This window comes from Chlorocebus sabaeus, chromosome 1, assembly GCF_047675955.1.
Source record: "Chlorocebus sabaeus isolate Y175 chromosome 1, mChlSab1.0.hap1, whole genome shotgun sequence".
NCBI lineage: Eukaryota > Metazoa > Chordata > Mammalia > Primates > Cercopithecidae > Chlorocebus > Chlorocebus sabaeus.
This window is the reverse complement of record NC_132904.1, coordinates 13,631,592-13,648,363: the sequence shown is the minus strand read 5'-3', so window position 1 is coordinate 13,648,363 and position 16,772 is coordinate 13,631,592. Positions and strand designations below refer to the sequence as shown.

At 39.7% G+C, this 16,772-nt stretch overlaps 1 protein-coding gene across 1 annotated transcript; it reads left to right on the top strand.

The window, feature by feature from the left end:
• Positions 1-1,467: 1,467 nt before the first annotated feature.
• On the top strand, positions 1,468-16,257 carry MS4A3 (membrane spanning 4-domains A3). The gene is made up of 7 exons (XM_073015906.1): positions 1,468-1,642; positions 6,014-6,185; positions 7,626-7,763; positions 9,383-9,439; positions 12,072-12,230; positions 14,359-14,460; positions 14,988-16,257. The coding sequence occupies exons 2-7, from the start codon at positions 6,030-6,032 to the stop codon at positions 15,015-15,017; spliced, it is 642 nt and encodes a 213-aa protein (XP_072872007.1). The 5' UTR covers positions 1,468-1,642; positions 6,014-6,029; the 3' UTR covers positions 15,018-16,257.
• The last annotated feature ends 515 nt before the right edge of the window (positions 16,258-16,772 follow it).

The window sequence follows — 16,772 nt, the reverse complement described above, 5'->3', positions numbered from 1 at the left end:
TCCTTCGCTCCTAAACGTAGACCCTGGAGAGCCGCTGCCTTAGGGCTCAGGTGTCTGCTCTCCCAGCAGAGCGCCTGTGCAGAAATTTTCTGCCCGCTGGGCCCCCGCTCATTTCATATTCACAATCTCTGCCCCACACACTATGCTTTGGTCTTGGTGTCTGGCCCTCTTTCTCTTTCCTGTGATCACGTCCCCACTAATGCTCCTGTTTGTAGGACCTCGCTTTCCTTGCTGTGAACATTCCTCTCTGTCTCCCAGACTCCCCTGGGGCATGGATCAGGGGCTGTGCCCTCATTCTGGGCCTTTCTCTCAGGCCTGGCCCTGTGACCTTCATAAGGATTGTGGTTAGAAACTTCATGTTACCCACTTCCTTACTCCCTGTCACTTGGCTCTGATCTTTCTATCACCTATTTTAGAACATTTATTTAGGATAAGTGTATAATTTGGCCACTTTTGAAACTGAAAGGAGGCCAGGCGTGATGGCTCATGCCTGTAATCCCAGCACTTTGGGAGGCTGAGGTGGGTGGATCACCTGAGGTCAGGAGTTCGAGACCAGCCTGACCAATATGGTGAAACCCTGTCTCTACTAAAAATACAAAAATTAGCTGGGTGTGGTGGTGCATGCCTGTAGTCGCAGCTATTCAGGAGGTGGGAACAGAAGAATTGCTTGAACTCAGGAGGCGGAGGTTGCAGTAAGCCAAAATCGCACCATTGCACTCCAGCCTGCGTGACAGAGAGACACCATCTCAACAAACAAACAAACAAAAAACAAAAAACAAAAAAGAAACTGAAAGAAGGGGTTTTAGCAATCATATTAGGATTACAGGCACACTTCGGGCTTCACCATTGTACAAAAGAGAGATTTTGCACAGGGCTTTTCCAGTTAAATTTTAGGAAAGCTGGGTAACATTTCTCTACCATAGTTTTCTCTACCATAACATTGGGTTAATAGTAGTACCTGGGTCCTGGGTTATTGTGAGGATGAAATGAATTAACATATGTAAAGCATTTAGAACAATGACCTGTACGTAGTAATCATTTAATACATTTAAATAACAATTAGCATTATTATTATATCTGTGATATTGGCAAAGAACCTCTCTAAGCATGTGAGAATTGAATGTCATCATGCATATAAGGTACATAGCACTGTTGCTGGCACATCATGTAAAAGAAGTACCAGGGTGACTACCTCCCTCCTCCAGATGCTTCTCTGACGGTGTGACATTATCTCTTCTTGCTATGCAACTAGCTCTGTTCTACCTCCATCCCACAACCTCTTCCCACTTGTCTACCCATATTTGTTGCTTGTATTTCCTGTTCCAACAATGTGTTAAGCAACATCTGAAAGCCGGAAGACAGTTACCCCTCACGCCAGTTTCCTAACCATCACTAAGCCCTTGGGAAACACAATGGATCAGCGAGGCCCCAGATGCAGATGTGATTAGCACACTGGTCAGTCAGCCCGCAAAACATTTTCACCGAGTCCTCTAAAGTGTTGCATAAGGTAAAGATAACGTTAAGTCTGTGGAGGCTTCCGTTATCGGGAAAAGATGCTGTAGCGATCTTTTCTGAGTGTCTTCTACTTGCGACAAACTGGACTTGGGAGGAAAGCCGTCTGCCAAAGCCTAAAGCCTCCAAGGTATAGATTCCCTCTCCATAGACATTCCCCTTTCTTTTGCATCTTTTGTTAAAATGCCTCCCAGTGGACTACTGGGGATGTCTGCAAAGGTCTCTGTTTGGTTGCTGTGCAGAGGTTTGGAACATTTAACTGTAAGCATGGCTTCTCTTTAGGATATGATGGTTCCTTTGGAGCCATGATAGAAAGTGTTAGACATAATAATACAGCAATTTCTTTGGGAAAATGTGGGTATGGACACACACACAGGCACACACACAGGCACACACACCTCTTAGATACATTAATCCCACTGGCCGCACCTGAATTTGTCTGCCAGCTCTGACGATGAGGGGTGGTCTGGATATGCCTGAAGTATGGGGTCTGCAAAGTGCATTTTAGCATAGCTCAGGGGACAGTAGAGTGTAATGATAACTCGAGATGGATTGCCAGGTTCTGATTTTTAGCTTCTCAAATTGCTGGCTGTGTGGGCTTGGGAAAGCTACTTAACTTCTTTGTTCCTCAGCTTCTTCGTCTGTTAGATGGAAAGGATCATAACGGTAGTACCCATTCATCTGCTGTTGTGAGAACTAAATTAGTAAACATGAGTAAAGCCCTAGAACAAATGCCTGCCACATACTAAGAGCTGGAGAGCTGAACTGAACTGGTAGTTTCCTAGAACATCTACATTTCTCTGATTATTTTTTTATTTTTATTTTTTTTTTTTGTGACGGAATCTCACTCTGTTGCCCAGGCTGGAGTGCAGTGGTGCCATCTCAGCTCACTGCAACCTCTGCCTCACGGGTTTAAACAATTCTCCTGCCTCAGCCTCCTGAGTAGCTGGATTACAGGCACGTGCTGTCACAACTGGCTAATTTTTTGTGTTTTTAGTAGAGACAGGGTTTCACCATGTTAGCCAGGATGATCTCAATCTCCCGACCTCGTGATCCTCCTGACTGCATGATCCTCCAGCCTCGGCCTCCCAAAAGTGCTGAGATTACAGGCGTGAGCCACTGTACCTGGACCATTTCTCTGATTTTTTTTTTTAACAAATAGATAACTGATTTAACCAAATTTTAGAAAACATAGTTTGTTTCACCTGAAGGCTGAAAATTCTCCCTGATTATTTTGATTATTTGAAACAAATCAAGTTAAATAATTTGGTTAGATATTTGCTCCCTTCAGAAATGCTCTTGGAGTTTCTTGGGATGAGAGGCTCCAGTGCTTGCAGAGGTATTTTCCATTATCATTTATCAGGATGGCTACCTGGGGTTGGACCGAAAGTCTGGTTACTGACTGAACGTGTGCTAACTGCTTGCCATCTGATGATTCTGAGCTAGGCACTGGAGTTGCAGTGATGAGTAGACAACGAGGTAACAGATAAGTATCCAGGAAATTAACGCTCAGGCTGATTAAGTCGTATGAGAAGGAAAGTTGAGGAAATTCTGAGAGCAACCAAAAGGGGTGCATGCTTCTTCCAGACTTGGCCAGGACTAAAAACAATGTCCTGAAAGTATGACATGTGGGCTGAAAATCAGTCTGGAAGGGCCGGGCGCAGTGACTCATGCCTGTAATCCCAGCACTTTGGCAGGCCAAGGTGGGAGGATCACCTGAGGTCAGGAGTTCAAGACCAGCCTGGCCAACATGGTAAAACCCCATCTCTATCAAAAGTACAAAAATTAGCTGGGTGTGGTGGTGCACACCTGTAATCCCAGCTACTTGGGAGGCTGAGGCAGGATAATAGCTTGAACCTGGGAGGCAGGATAATAGCTTGAACCTGGGAGGCAGAGGCTGCAGTGAGCCGAGATTGGGCCGCTGCACTCCAGCCTGGGAGACAGAGCAAGACTCCATCTCAAAAAAAAAAAAAAAAAAAAAAAAAATCAGTCTGGAAGGAGAGCAGAAATTATCCAGGTGAAACTTGAGGGGACTTGTCTTTCAGGAATAGTGGGATAGCACAGAGGATTGAAGACATTTGCGGACTTGGAACTTCTGAAGGAAGACAAATCAATAAAACAAGGCTGGATGGAATTTTGAGATAGGGAGGGTTAAGGGGTGAGGCGGGAGACACAGGAGAGAGATTATCTGGTCATAAGGCAGCAACACTCTCCATATTGCATGCATCTTAGTTCATTAGATATTTAATCCAAAATACATACAAATTTCCAGGTGGATAAATTTGAAGTCTTGGCTTTTTGGCTGTTCTTATTTATACTTCTTGCAGATAATTACATTAGAAACTCATTCATATAGAGTTTGCTTTAAGCTTTATTGATCTTCCCTCGCTCTTGGGTTCTGTGCAGTGTTGAACATGGGAGGTTAAGGGCTCCTTGTCATTTCACATTTATCCATATTTAAATACATAGAGAATGTAATTTAATCTTAGCATGAAAATCAATATTGGTAGGAAACTTTGATAGGAGTATTGGTAGGAAAATTTTATGACATTTATAATAAATGTTTTATCAGTATTGGTAGGGAACTTTTATGAACTTTTATTATAATTCCCAGTGTAATAATAAAACATGACCTGACTCTCACTTTAAGTCAGTGCTTAGTAAATCTGTCACCACACTTAAATGAGGGTCATACACGCCCCCAGAACAGAGTATCAGAAAGGTAAACATCCTGAAAGGGGCATGTATTTAGTTTAACACAAAAATTAAGTTACTAGAAAAATGAATCTGGTATATAGTTTATAACAAAAAGTAGAAATTAAGATACAATTCTTTACTTTCTTTTTTTAATAAAAAGCTTTTATTTTAGGTTTAGGGGTACATGTGCAATTTCGTTATATAGGTAAAGTTCGTGCCACAGAGCTGTGTGGTGCAGATTGTCGCCCAGGTACTAAGCCTAGTACCCAATAGTTATTTTTCCTGATCTCCTCCCTCCTCTCTCTGATAATCTCCAGTGTGTGTTCCCCTCTCTGTGTCCATTTGTTCTTATCATTTAGCTCCCACTTATAAGTGAGAATATGTGCTATTTGGTTTTCTGTTCCTGTATTAGCTTTCTAAGGATAATGGTTTCCAGCTTCATCCATGTTCCTGCAAAAGACATGATCTCATTCCTTTTTATGGCTGCATAGTATTCCATGGTGTGTATGTACCACGCTTTCTTCATCCAGTCTACAACTGATGGACATTTAGGTTGATTCTGTGTCTTTGCTATTGTGAATAGTGCTGCAATGAACATTCACGTGCATGTGTCTTTATGGTAGAATGATTTATATTACGATCTTATTCTTAACCCAATCAATAGTTTTGGCAGAATACAGCATCATTTCATGTGTTTATGGTTCATCTCATGCCATGTCCCTCATCACTTACAAAAGCATATAAGCATTTTGCAACTATTTCGTGTTGGAGGGTACTATGAATTAGGAAGTTACATTGCCCAACATTCAGAAGCCCAATGTAAGCATTCTGTGTGTACTTCAGTGATACATATTTTTTAGCTGTAATGATTGAGGTGGTTGTTTTGTGACTCATATACAAACTTGAAGTCCTTTTTGTCAGAAGGCAGAGTATAAGTTAAAAGTTGATACCATCTGTTCATAGGTTAAGAATTCCGTACATTATCAAAGTCAACTCTTGTAATGTTACTATCAAATTAAAATCATTCCCATTTTTACAGAAGTGAAAACTGAGGTTCCCACTATAAGGTCATGCAACTAGTAAATGATGAAATCTGGATTTGAATTTGGATCTTCCATAGTGCTTAAACTCTATCATGCGATGTTGATACTCAGAAAGACATCTTCTATATAGTGCTATATAATGTAATGATTGGAAAAATATTGGGCCTTAGAGTAGAATGTTTTTAGTAGAATCTGAAATGATTTATAAGCTATATGAGTTTGGGTAAGTTTCTCAATCTCTCTATACCTCAATTTTTTTTCATCTGTGAAATTGGAATAATAATAATATTATAACAGGATTAAATATATTAATACATTCACAGCATCTAGACAGTGCCTGGCAGATAATAATAAGTACTAAATAAATGACACCTACTATTATTACTGGAATCTGGCTAAAGCCGTTATTCTTATAAAGAGACCACTGCTCAGAGGAACCACATGTCTGGTTGTCCTCGAATGATTTGAAGAAAGACAAGGACTATATATCAGTGCATGCAAAATGAGAAATAAATTGCTCTTTACTATTCCAAAGTTAAGTGAAGTACCAAGGCCTACTACAATGACCCGATGAGGTCTACTACTCCAAGGCAAGACAGCATTGAATATTGTACAAACTCTGTTACTCTGCCCTGGTGTCCCATTTGTGGAGACTCATCGTAATGTATGGACAGAATTGAACCCTTCTGGAACACTCAAAATTTTAGTAGCTAGTGGAAAAAGGGAAAACACGAAGCCTTTGGATTTCTTTTCTATTACAGCGATAAACAACCCCCAATGGCCTCCCACGAAGTTGATCATGCAGAACTGGGGTCAGCCTCTGCCCATGGTACCCCAGGCAGTGAGGCGGGACCAGACCAGCTGAATAATTCTGTCTACCAGCCCATTGATGGATCACAAGATTATCAGAAAGGAAAATTACAAGTTCTTGGGGTAAGTCAGCCTTAGTTTAAACATTGATTTAAGAGGGAAGAAAAGAAATACAGTTGACCTGTGAACAATGTGTGTTTGAACTGTGAGGATTCCCTTACACGTGGATTTCTTCCACCTCTGTTTGCCATCCCGAGACAGCAAGAACAAATCCTGCTCTCCCTCTCCTTCCTCAGTCTATTCGACATGAAGAAGATGAGGATGAAGACTTTTATAATAATCTACTTCCACTTAAAGAATAGTAAATACATTTTCTCTTTCTTATGATTTCCTTAATGACATTTTTAGTTTCTGTAGCTTATTGTATATAACATGTCACATACAAAATAGGTTATAATCGACTGTTTATGTTAATAGTAAGGCTTCTGGTCAACAGTAGGCTATTAGTAGTTAAGTTTTTGGGAAGTCAAAAGTTATATATGGATTTTCAACCATGAAGGGTGTGGGCATTCCAAACCCCAATGTTGTTCAAGAGCCAACTGTATCGTGAGGAAAACCTTGCTTATGCTGAGAAGGAGGAAATTCTGAGTTATTTTTCACTGAGTTAATGAAGAAGTGGAGAAAACACTGGAACTTATTATAGATTTGGGGAGCAGAAATGCAGAGCCTTTCTTTCATGGTAGAAAACATCAAGCCTTGGAGAACAGATTCCAAGACCCTTCATTTTTGGTTTTCTGCCTTTCGACCAGCCATTTTAGGAGCCTGAGCTCTATAAGGCTTATATTCTATATTTTAAATTTAAAAATTGGGTTGAAAGGCCAGGCGCAGTGGCTCACGCCTGTAATCCCAGCACTTTGGGAGGCCGAGGTGGGAGGGTCAGGACGAGGTCAGGAGATGGAGACCATCTTGGCCAACGCGGTGAAACCGCTTCTCTACTAAAAATACAAAAATTAACTGGGTGTGGTGGCAGACGCCTGGAATCCCAGCTACTCGGGAGGCTGAGGCACGAGAATTACTTGAACCCAGGAGGCCAAGTTTGCAGTGAGCCAACATCGCGCTGCTGCACTCCAGCCTGGCAACAGAGCAAGACTCTGTTTTAAAAAGAAAAAAAAAATTGGGTGGAGAGAAAGGCTGAGTACGACGTGGCTTATCCTCTGTCTGCCTTCATCATGTTATGGCCCGAAAGCATGCCGGGAAGAGACTTTGACTCCATCTACCTTACCTGCCATGTCTCCTTTACTCTCCTGCCGCTTTCCGAGAGGAGTTCCTGACAATGAATAGAAATGTGGGGGAGAGGTGAAGATGAAAGGCTGCCACTGGAATTGGTGCGGATAGTGTGGGACAAAAAACTCTTTCAGATAAGCTCTTATTCTGTTAATTTAGGCTTGACACTTTAACCATTTCAAGCACCGACATCTTCTTGCTGAGAAAAATTAAAATGGTCTATTTTCACTGTCCACTTTAGTATATGACTGTTATGCCTTTTTCCCCTTCTTCTTTCAGGCCATCCAGATCCTGAATGCAGCAATGATTCTGGCTTTGGGTGTCTTTCTGGGTTCCTTGCAATACCTGTTCCACCTCCAAAGGCACTTCTTTTTCTTCACCTTCCACACAGGCTACCCATTTTGGGGTGCTGTGTTTGTGAGTATTCATACTCCCCTGGCTGTGTGTTATTTCTTAGATACCACTGCTGGAGATGTGTTTGATGACAAAAGTATTGTTTGTAGGTTATTGGAAGGTTGCATGCTGTGGTTTTGATTTGCAAGTCTTGAACAACCAATTAGAAACAAGGAACTCTTTTTATTTTTTAATTAATTTATTAATTTATTTTTTGAGACAGCATCTTGATCTGTTGTCCAAGCTGGAGTGCAGTGGCACGATCTCTGCCCACTGCAACCTCTGCCTCCCCAGTTCAAGTGATTCTCTTGCCTCAGTCTCCCAAGTGGCTGAGATTACAGGCATGCACCACCATGCCCAGCTAATTTTTGCTTTTGTATTTTTAGTAGATATGGGGTTTCACCATGTTTCCCAGGATGGTCTGGAACTCCTGACCACAAGTGGTCCTTCAGGCTTGGCCTCCCAAAATGCTGGAACTGCAAGGCATGAGCCCTGATGCCTGGCCAAAAACCTTTTTCTGATTAAGAGAAATCACATTTGCCAAGTACAAATGAAGTCCTAAAAATTATCTTATATCTACATGTTACATTTATAGATACTTAAAAAACGGAATGAAAAATGGGTATTGATGAATTGCCTTGTGGTGCAGCTTGAGAGTTAAGAAATTTGTCTGCTGATTATTGTCTGAAAATCAGAAGAATCATTTCCATTATCTGGGTCAACATGCGATCAGAAAAAATAGGGGTGATTTTAAAATGTATTCATTCAGCTTTGATTATTTGATTATTACTTCCCTGATAGTTCAGTTTTTTAAAGTGAATGATATGTTTGTTGGCCATTTGTATATCTTCTTTTGAGAATTGTCTATTCATGTCCTTAACCCATTTTTTGATGGAATTGTTTGTTTATTTCTTGGTGATTTGTTTGAGTTCACTGCAGATTCTGGATATTAGTCCTTTGTCAGATGTATAGATTGTGAAGATATTCTCCCACTCTGTGGGTTGTCTGTTTACTCTGCTGACTGTTTCTTTTGCCGTGCAAAAGCTCCTTAGTTTAATTAGGTCCCAGCTATTTATCTTTGATTTTATTTCATTTGTTTTTGGGTTCTTGGTCATGAAATCCTTGCATAAGCCATTATCCTAAGTGAAGTAACTCAGGAGTGGAAAATCAAACATCTTATGTTCTCACTTATAAGTGGGAGCTAAGCTATGAGGATGCAAAGGCATAAGAATGACACAATGGACTTTGGGGACTCAGGGGGAAAAGGTGGAAAGGAGGTAAGGGATAAAAGGCTATAAATTGTGTGCAGTGTATACTGTCTTGGTGGTGGGTACACCAAAATATCACAAATGACCACTAAAGAACTTATCCATGTAACCAAACACCACCTGTTCCCCAATAACGTATGGAAATAAAAAAAATTTAAAAAAAATAAGATGAATAAAACTCATTGCATGGAAAGACAAAATAAATAAATAAATAAAATGAGCAACATCAAGTACAATTTTGTGTTCTAGGATGTGAATTTTAAAAAGGAAGTTTGTATGACTATTGCTGGATATCTGCTAATTGAGGGAGGGCCAAAAAGAAAATAGTTGAGACTTAATATTCCTTTATCTGTTTTACTTCCTATTTTCAAACAGTTTTGTACTTCAGGAACCTTGTCTGTTGTAGCAGGAAGAAAACCCACAAGAACATGGGTAAGTAGCACTTCCTCTTTCTCTATGATCAGAGGAGTGGAAATATGTTAGGCATAAATGGTAGGAGAGTAGGGGTCCATGAGTACAACTGAGACACTGACTATCATTTACTGCACAAAAAATTAGTTTTCTTAACGTATTCAGATGGTAGGTAAACAGAAGATCACATACATTGTGAGGATGCATTCCTAGGATGCTTGCTCTGAATATTGGTGAACCTGAAGCTTAGAAAAAGTCTTACTGATTTTTATGTGTTGTCACGTTTGACCAATTCTACTTATTTGGAAGTAAGAACTCCCACCGCTAACTAGTTTCACAACTGAAAGTCCAAACTTCTATTTCTAAACAACTGCTAAGTCTCTATGATATGTTCTTAGTGAGTCATGTAGCCACTGATACTCCACTTTCCTACTCCATTCATTCACTTTCCCTCCTCCATGGATAGCTATTTTACCATTTTATTCTGTCCTCAAACACCAATCCTGCTTCTCTCATCCTTCTCTCTGCTGATGATTTTTCTGTCTCTTCTGAGAAAACTGAAGCCATTAGAAGATAATTTTCAGACCTCCACTACTTAATGGACTAGATCTATACCAGTATATTTTTTCTTTTAGCCTCTTACCATAGGAAAATTTTGTGATTTTCTTTAAAGCTGATCTCCCTATTTGAGTATAAGATTCCATGCTTTTTTTCCCCATACAAGTGCATCAATTTAATTTGAGTCTCTTGTTATATATATATATATTGACAGAGTCTCACTCTGTCACCCAGGTGGGAGTGCAGTGGTGTGGTCACAGCTCACTACAACCTCCACCTTCTGGGAGTCATGCGATCCTCCCACCTCAGCCTCTTGCATAACTGGGACTACAGGTGTTTGCCACCATGCCTGGCTAATTTTTATCTTTTTTTTTTTTTTTGTAGAGATAGGATCTTGCCCTGTTGCCCAGGCTGGTCTCAAAATCCTGGGCTCAAGCAGTCCTCCTGCCTCAGCCTCCCAAAAGGCTGGGGTTACAGGCACGAGTTACCTTGCCCAGTCTTTAATCAGCATGTAAACATCCAGTTACTGTTCTCAACATAAAAACAAAACAAAACAAAACAAGAAAACCTTGACATTATTTCTCTCTGCTAGGGACAGGCACCATTCATATTTCTTTCTGTAGCTAAACTCCTTCAAAGGAATCATGTTCTTTCTCTAATTTCTATCTACCAGTTTCAATTAAACCCACTTCAGTAAGGTTTCATTTTATTCCCTACTATCTTCTGTAACTGCTGTCTTTAAGATCACTGAAAACTTCCACCTGTGCTAAAACAATGGTCAACTCTTGATCCTCATCTAACTTAACCTATGAGTAGCATTTAGCATAGTTAGTCTCCCACTCCTCCTTCCAGGAATTTCCTCAGTTGGCTTCCAGCATACATTGTGTGGCTGGTTTTCTTCCCATCTTTTGGTTTCTCCATCTGTCTCCTTTCCTGGTTTCTCTCCTTCTCTCTGACCTTTTAATGTTCTGGTCCCCAGAGCTGAATTCTTTGCCACCTGCTCTTCTCAATCTATAAGAATCTACGTACTTCTTCTGTGATCTTACACATCCTTATGACTTCAAATAACATCTATATGCCCACAACTCTGAAATAAGTATTTCCAGCCTAGGTGTCTGCCCTGATCATCAGACTGGCATGTAAAGATCCAAAACTCAACTCCCAGTTTTCTTCCTCAAACCTTCTCCTCATGTCAGCTAATGGGAACATTATCCTTCCAGATTCCCAGACCAAACACCTTAGAATAACCCTGAGTTTTCTTTCTTTCACAGTCCTGAATCCTACTTTTCAGCAAATAATGTTGGCTCTACTTTCAAGCTATTAATATATCTGATTTTGACCTTTTCTCATCTTTCTATTGATGACATTTCATCCAATCCACCTTGTCTCTCCTAATCGGGCTTCTAGCTTTTATCATTGAACTTCTCTTTGCCTTGCTGGAAACAGTGATCCCTTGAAACCATAAAGCCAAGTATATCATTTATTTGCTCCAAATCCTTCATTGGCTTTGTATTTTTCTTAGAGTTAGAAACAAGGTTCTTTTCATGATCTACAGAGCCCTACATGTTTTGGCTCTCTGTTAACTTTCCTTCTTCTTCATTTCCTAATATTGCCTTCGTGCCTCCAACACCTTTGGCCCCCTTGCTTCCCTAGAAGATTATGGCCTCAGGACTTTGAGTGTTTCCCTAATTGCAAGGATATTCCCCCAGATAGACTCTTGGCTGGCACCCACAGCTCTTTCATGCCTCTCCCCAGTGTCATTTCTGTTTAATATCATGAACCCCTACTCCTCTCTTTGGATTCCCAGATTCTCCTTATCCCATTCTGTTAGCCCCTAGTACTTAATCATTTTCAAAAATATTATGTAATTTACCTATTAGTATGTTTACTTTTCTCTTTGTTTTTATTGCTAGAATATAAGCTCCATGGAGGGTGGGGGACAAAAATCTTTCTTTGGTCATTGATGTTTGCCTGGCATCTAGGATATCAATGGGTGTGTAAACGATATTCAATTAATGTTTGTTTCAATGAATTGTTGCCAAAGGAATGAAGCATGTGCTGCATGTATTAATTGAAAATTCTTATTCTTTTTTAGATACAAAACAGTTTTGGAATGAACATTGCCAGTGCTACAATTGCTCTAGTGGGGATTGTTTTTCTCTCTATAAATTTAGCAGTTAATATCCAGTCATTAAAGATTTGTCAGTCTTCAATGTCACCGGACCTATGCAATTACATGGGCTCCATATCAAATGTATGTTTTTGAAAAATGTGTATAATTATAAAACATTTCAAACAATCCAGAATGTACAGAAAAATAATATATCAGGTACCGTGCTGCCATAATTTGAATTTTTGTTTGTTTGTTTGTTTGAGATGGAGTCTCGCTCTGTCACCCAGGCTGTAGTGCAGTGGTGGGATCTCAGCTCACTGCAAGCTTCGCCTCCCGGGTTCACGCCATTCTCCTGCCTCAGCCTCCCCAGTAGCTGGGGCTAGAGGCGCCTGCCACCTCGCCCGGCTAATTTTTTGTATTTTTTTAGTAGAAATGGGGTTTCACTGTGTTAGCCAGGATGGTCTTGATCTCCTGACCTCAGGATCTGCCCGCCTCAGCCTCCCAAAATGCTGGGATTACGGGCGTGAACCACCGCGCCCGGCCCATAATTTGAATCTTAGGTGTGCCGCCTGTTTGCTTTATAATGAAGGTCAAATTAGATAATCCCTTGAGTTTTCTCACTTTTGAAATGAGATAACAATAGTACCCATCTCATAGGATTGATGTAAGTATTTAATAAGTTAACATATGATAAGCAATTAAAACAAGGCTTAGCGTATCATGTTACACAATTATTAATATTACTATGACTACTACTATTACACTCCCCAGAGAGATTTTCTTTTAAGTTTCATTTCATTTCTTAATAAAACAAACTTGAGAGATTTACAACTTTCTCTGCAATCTGGAATGCTCAGATAATGACGTGAAGTTTTTTTTTTTTTTTTTTTTTTTTGAGACAGAGTCTCGCTCTGTCACCCAGGCTGGAGTGCAGTGGCCAGATGTCAGCTCACTGCAAGCTCCGCCTCCCGGGTTCCCGCCATTCTCCTGCCTCAGCCTCCCGAGTAGCTGGGACTACAGGCGCCCGCCACCTCGCCCGGCTAGTTTTTTGTCTTTTTAGTAGAGACGGGGTTTCACCGTATTAGCCAGGATGGTCTCGATCTCCTGACCTTGTGATCCACCCGTCTCAGCCTCCCAAAGTGCTGGGATTACAGGCTTGAGCCACTGCGCCCGGCCTGATGTGAAGTTTTGAAGGACTGCACTGTAGAATGAAATGAACATGGTGTTTTCAAAGGAAAGTTTTTAATAACCTTACCAATTTTTAAAACATTTGTGTTTCAGAATTCTTCCTCTTCTGAGGTCTACTTAGAAGTTAATATTTTCCTTTGGAATTATCCATTTCATCCCAATGATCTATGAACCGTTAATTACAGACTCACTCCTAAGCTTCCTGCTTTCTTTTTTTTATTATTATTATACTCTAAGTTCTAGGGTACATGTGCACAACGTGCAGGTTTTTACATGTGTATACATGTGCCGTGTTGGTGTGCTGCACCCATTAACTTGTCATTTACATTAGGTATTTCTCTGAATGCTATCCCTTCCCCCCTCCCCCCACCCCAAGACAGGCCCGGTGTATGATGTTCACCGCCTTGTGTCCAAGTGTTCTCATTGTTCAATTCCCACCTATGAGTGAGACACTACTTATGGAAGTTTGTGTTCTCATTTTCTTTATTATATTTTTAATGATCTAACTTTATATTTATCAGAGCCTGATTTTTCTGTGAATTTGGTGGTATTTTTCCTCCAGGGATATATTGTTTGGTTGCTTCTGGGTGCCTCAGGAATAATGGTAGAATCACTAGCCCAATAATTTTATTTTGTGTTTATATCAGCGTAGTGTTTTAGTTTCTAGGGATAATGTAAATGCCTAAACCCCTAAGAAGTGCTATTAATGAAATCGTGGAAGAGTCATTTTTGTTCATTTTCCTAAACTGCCTACTCCTCTCCTTAGTTTACTACTATTCAATTGGAAGATGTTAGTGATAGTGTCAGAATTTTGTTTCTACAGCTTCTTCCCCCTGTAGCTACTTCACATGGGTTGACATAGAAATGCGACACATCTTTCTCTTGAGAGAAAATGTTTTCATGCTTTTAGATTGAGATAGTGTCTCTTCTACAGTATTATGTGTGTCTGTGTCTTTAATTTGTGGTTCACTTTGTTCCACTTTATGGGAGGGAGATGTTGTAGTCTGGTTTCCTGTTGACATTTTTTTTTTTTCCTCTGGATGTTGCCACTGGGTTTGATATAAGGCATCATATCCCCTAGGGCATGGTGTCTCTACTGCTGATTCTCACCTCGCTGGAATTGTGCATAACCACCTCTACCTTCGCCATGTTGTGCAGAGCAAACTGCTGTAATTCAAGAGAGGTGAGATTTTTCAAATGAGTAATCATCCACATGGTCTCAAAGCCTCCCTGTAGGGTTTGAAGCTGTTTCTGACTCTTAGAAATAAACTTTTATGTGGTAATGACTTGTGGAGTTCCTGGAATTAGAGATTTATAAATTTTAGAGGTGGAATGAAGGGTAGAAAAGAATTTAGATGTGAAAATGCAAGAGGAAATACTGTACTTAATATATGAGCATACTTTCTTATACAGTTGGAATTAAGTGAAATTATTTTCTTATAACTTGTGACTTTCTACTTGTATGACCTAGGAAAAATTAATAATTCTTTCTAAATTTTAGATATATTAACCGTAAGATGAAAATAATATTTTCATTCTCTTCTAATGTTTGTTGTGAGGACTGTGTATATAATCTTTACAGCATCTGGCACAGTAATCATCAATGAATGGAGTTTTTATTGTTGATGATTATGATGATAACAGGAAAGGATGGGAGGAGAAGGAGATAATGATCCTGTTCTTGGACGTTAATGTTGTTTTATTTTCTAGGAAATTTCCTTACCTCCCAATTCTGTGTAATCAAGAACACCTCCTTATGAAAATAATTCTGAGAGCATGAATATTTGACCTTAAATCTCCAGTGACTCAGAGCTTCACCCACAAACTCAGGAGAATGTGAGCCTGTCTCTAAAGCTCAATCCTTCTATCCCGGCACCAATCACAGGAACCTTGGACGTTTGACTGACTCTATCCTTTCTCTCCTAACTATAAATCCTATTTGTGTGTTGTGGATAGAGAAGCACAGATACATTTCTTTAGGCATTCTTGGATATTTGTAGCTTCTATGATCATTACTCCAAAGTTGTTTCCAGAAATTGCTTCTATTTCTTCTTACCCACCTACTCCATTGCTTTATGAGATTTAAGGAAGGAAGGCAGTGTAATCCCTATTTAATATATTTTTTCTAAAATCCAACTTCTGACCACCCAGTCGGAAGAAAAAAGAGACATTTTTTCCATTACAGAGAAAGGCTTCTTGACTTTAACATCAGCATTACAAAAAGTGTCAAATAAAAAATGACCGTCATTATCATTACAATATTTTCACTTTTTATTTGATGAATGAAATTTATTTGAAATTAATTAAATAAATTAAAAAATTTATTTGAAAATAAATTTTCATTAAAATAAATTTGAGATGAGAGGGTTAAGGCTCAGGGATTTTATTTTATTTCAGTGAACTGCTGGAGCTCACACATGCCCCGATATGTAAATAATGATTTGTGTTGCTGAGTCTGACAGCAAGCCCAAATGTGTTCTTCAAAGGACAATGGGAAACTGTAAAGTAGAGAAGTGAAGAACAAGGCCTTTAGAATCTGCCACACCTGGGTTCAAATTCTGAAACCGTCACTTATTACCTGTATGAACATGGGCAAGTTACCTAATCTCTTTGACCTAGTTTTCTTCGTCTGTAAAATAGATGTAATAATAACAACTGCTTGCTGAGTTGCTATGAGGGTTAAATGAAAATAAAAAGAAAATGTGATACAGCACCACAGGTACTTGCTAATAATGTTGCTGTTGTGGTTAGTCTTGCTGTTGCTGGTAAAAGCTAAGGTGGGATTGTGGTCAGATGTGCTGGAGAGATAACAGTGGAAACCTTACTTACACTTCCATTGTGGCTCCTGGTATAACCTCCAACAACTTCAATAGCCATCTTTTCAAGGTGGCAATGTGGCGTGAAAACTTCCCTCAGTTCCTCGTTTATAAATCTGCTAAAGCACTTATATTTCTTACTCATATATAGTCAAGATAAATAAAATGTATGAATAAGAAATATAAGCACTTATTGTGTGCATAAATTTATACCCATAATTTACTCTTAGCTACTTGTATATCATATGTGCAAAGGTTCTTCTCTACTTCTTGGCTACTTATATAATAAATATTTCTTTATTTTTTAATCCATTCTGCAGCGGGATAATTAAGGAATCAGAGAGACCGAGGGGTTGAGGAGGAATTATTTAATTATTTAGGTGCACCCACCCAGTCTGATTTACATCCAAAGGACTGAGCCCCAAACAAAGAGTCCGGTTACCTTTTAAGCATTTTGTGGGGCCGGGGGAGATCTGTGCAGGGGGAAGCATATTACAGAAGCGAGAAACAAAGACAGTTATTCAATTAAGACATGTATTACGTTATTTCTTACTTTTCAAGGAAAAACATGTTTTATGACTTATCTGCCTAGTGACCTTGCAACTGCACAGCTAGAGAAACAGTTTTCACAATGCCTGGGAAAGGGAGAGATAAGGCTCACTAGTCACAGAAAAACAGG

Bases quoted from the DNA above. Each gene is read 5' to 3' on its own strand.
- MS4A3 (XM_073015906.1), top strand. From the start codon at position 6,030: ATGGCCTCCCACGAAGTTGATCATGCAGAACTGGGGTCAGCCTCTGCC. The intron at 7,764-9,382 runs GTGAGTATTCAT...ATTTTCAAACAG, and splicing joins CATTTTGGGGTGCTGTGTTT to TTTTGTACTTCAGGAACCTT. The intron at 14,461-14,987 runs GTGAGATTTTTC...TTTATTTTCTAG, and splicing joins ACTGCTGTAATTCAAGAGAG to GAAATTTCCTTACCTCCCAA.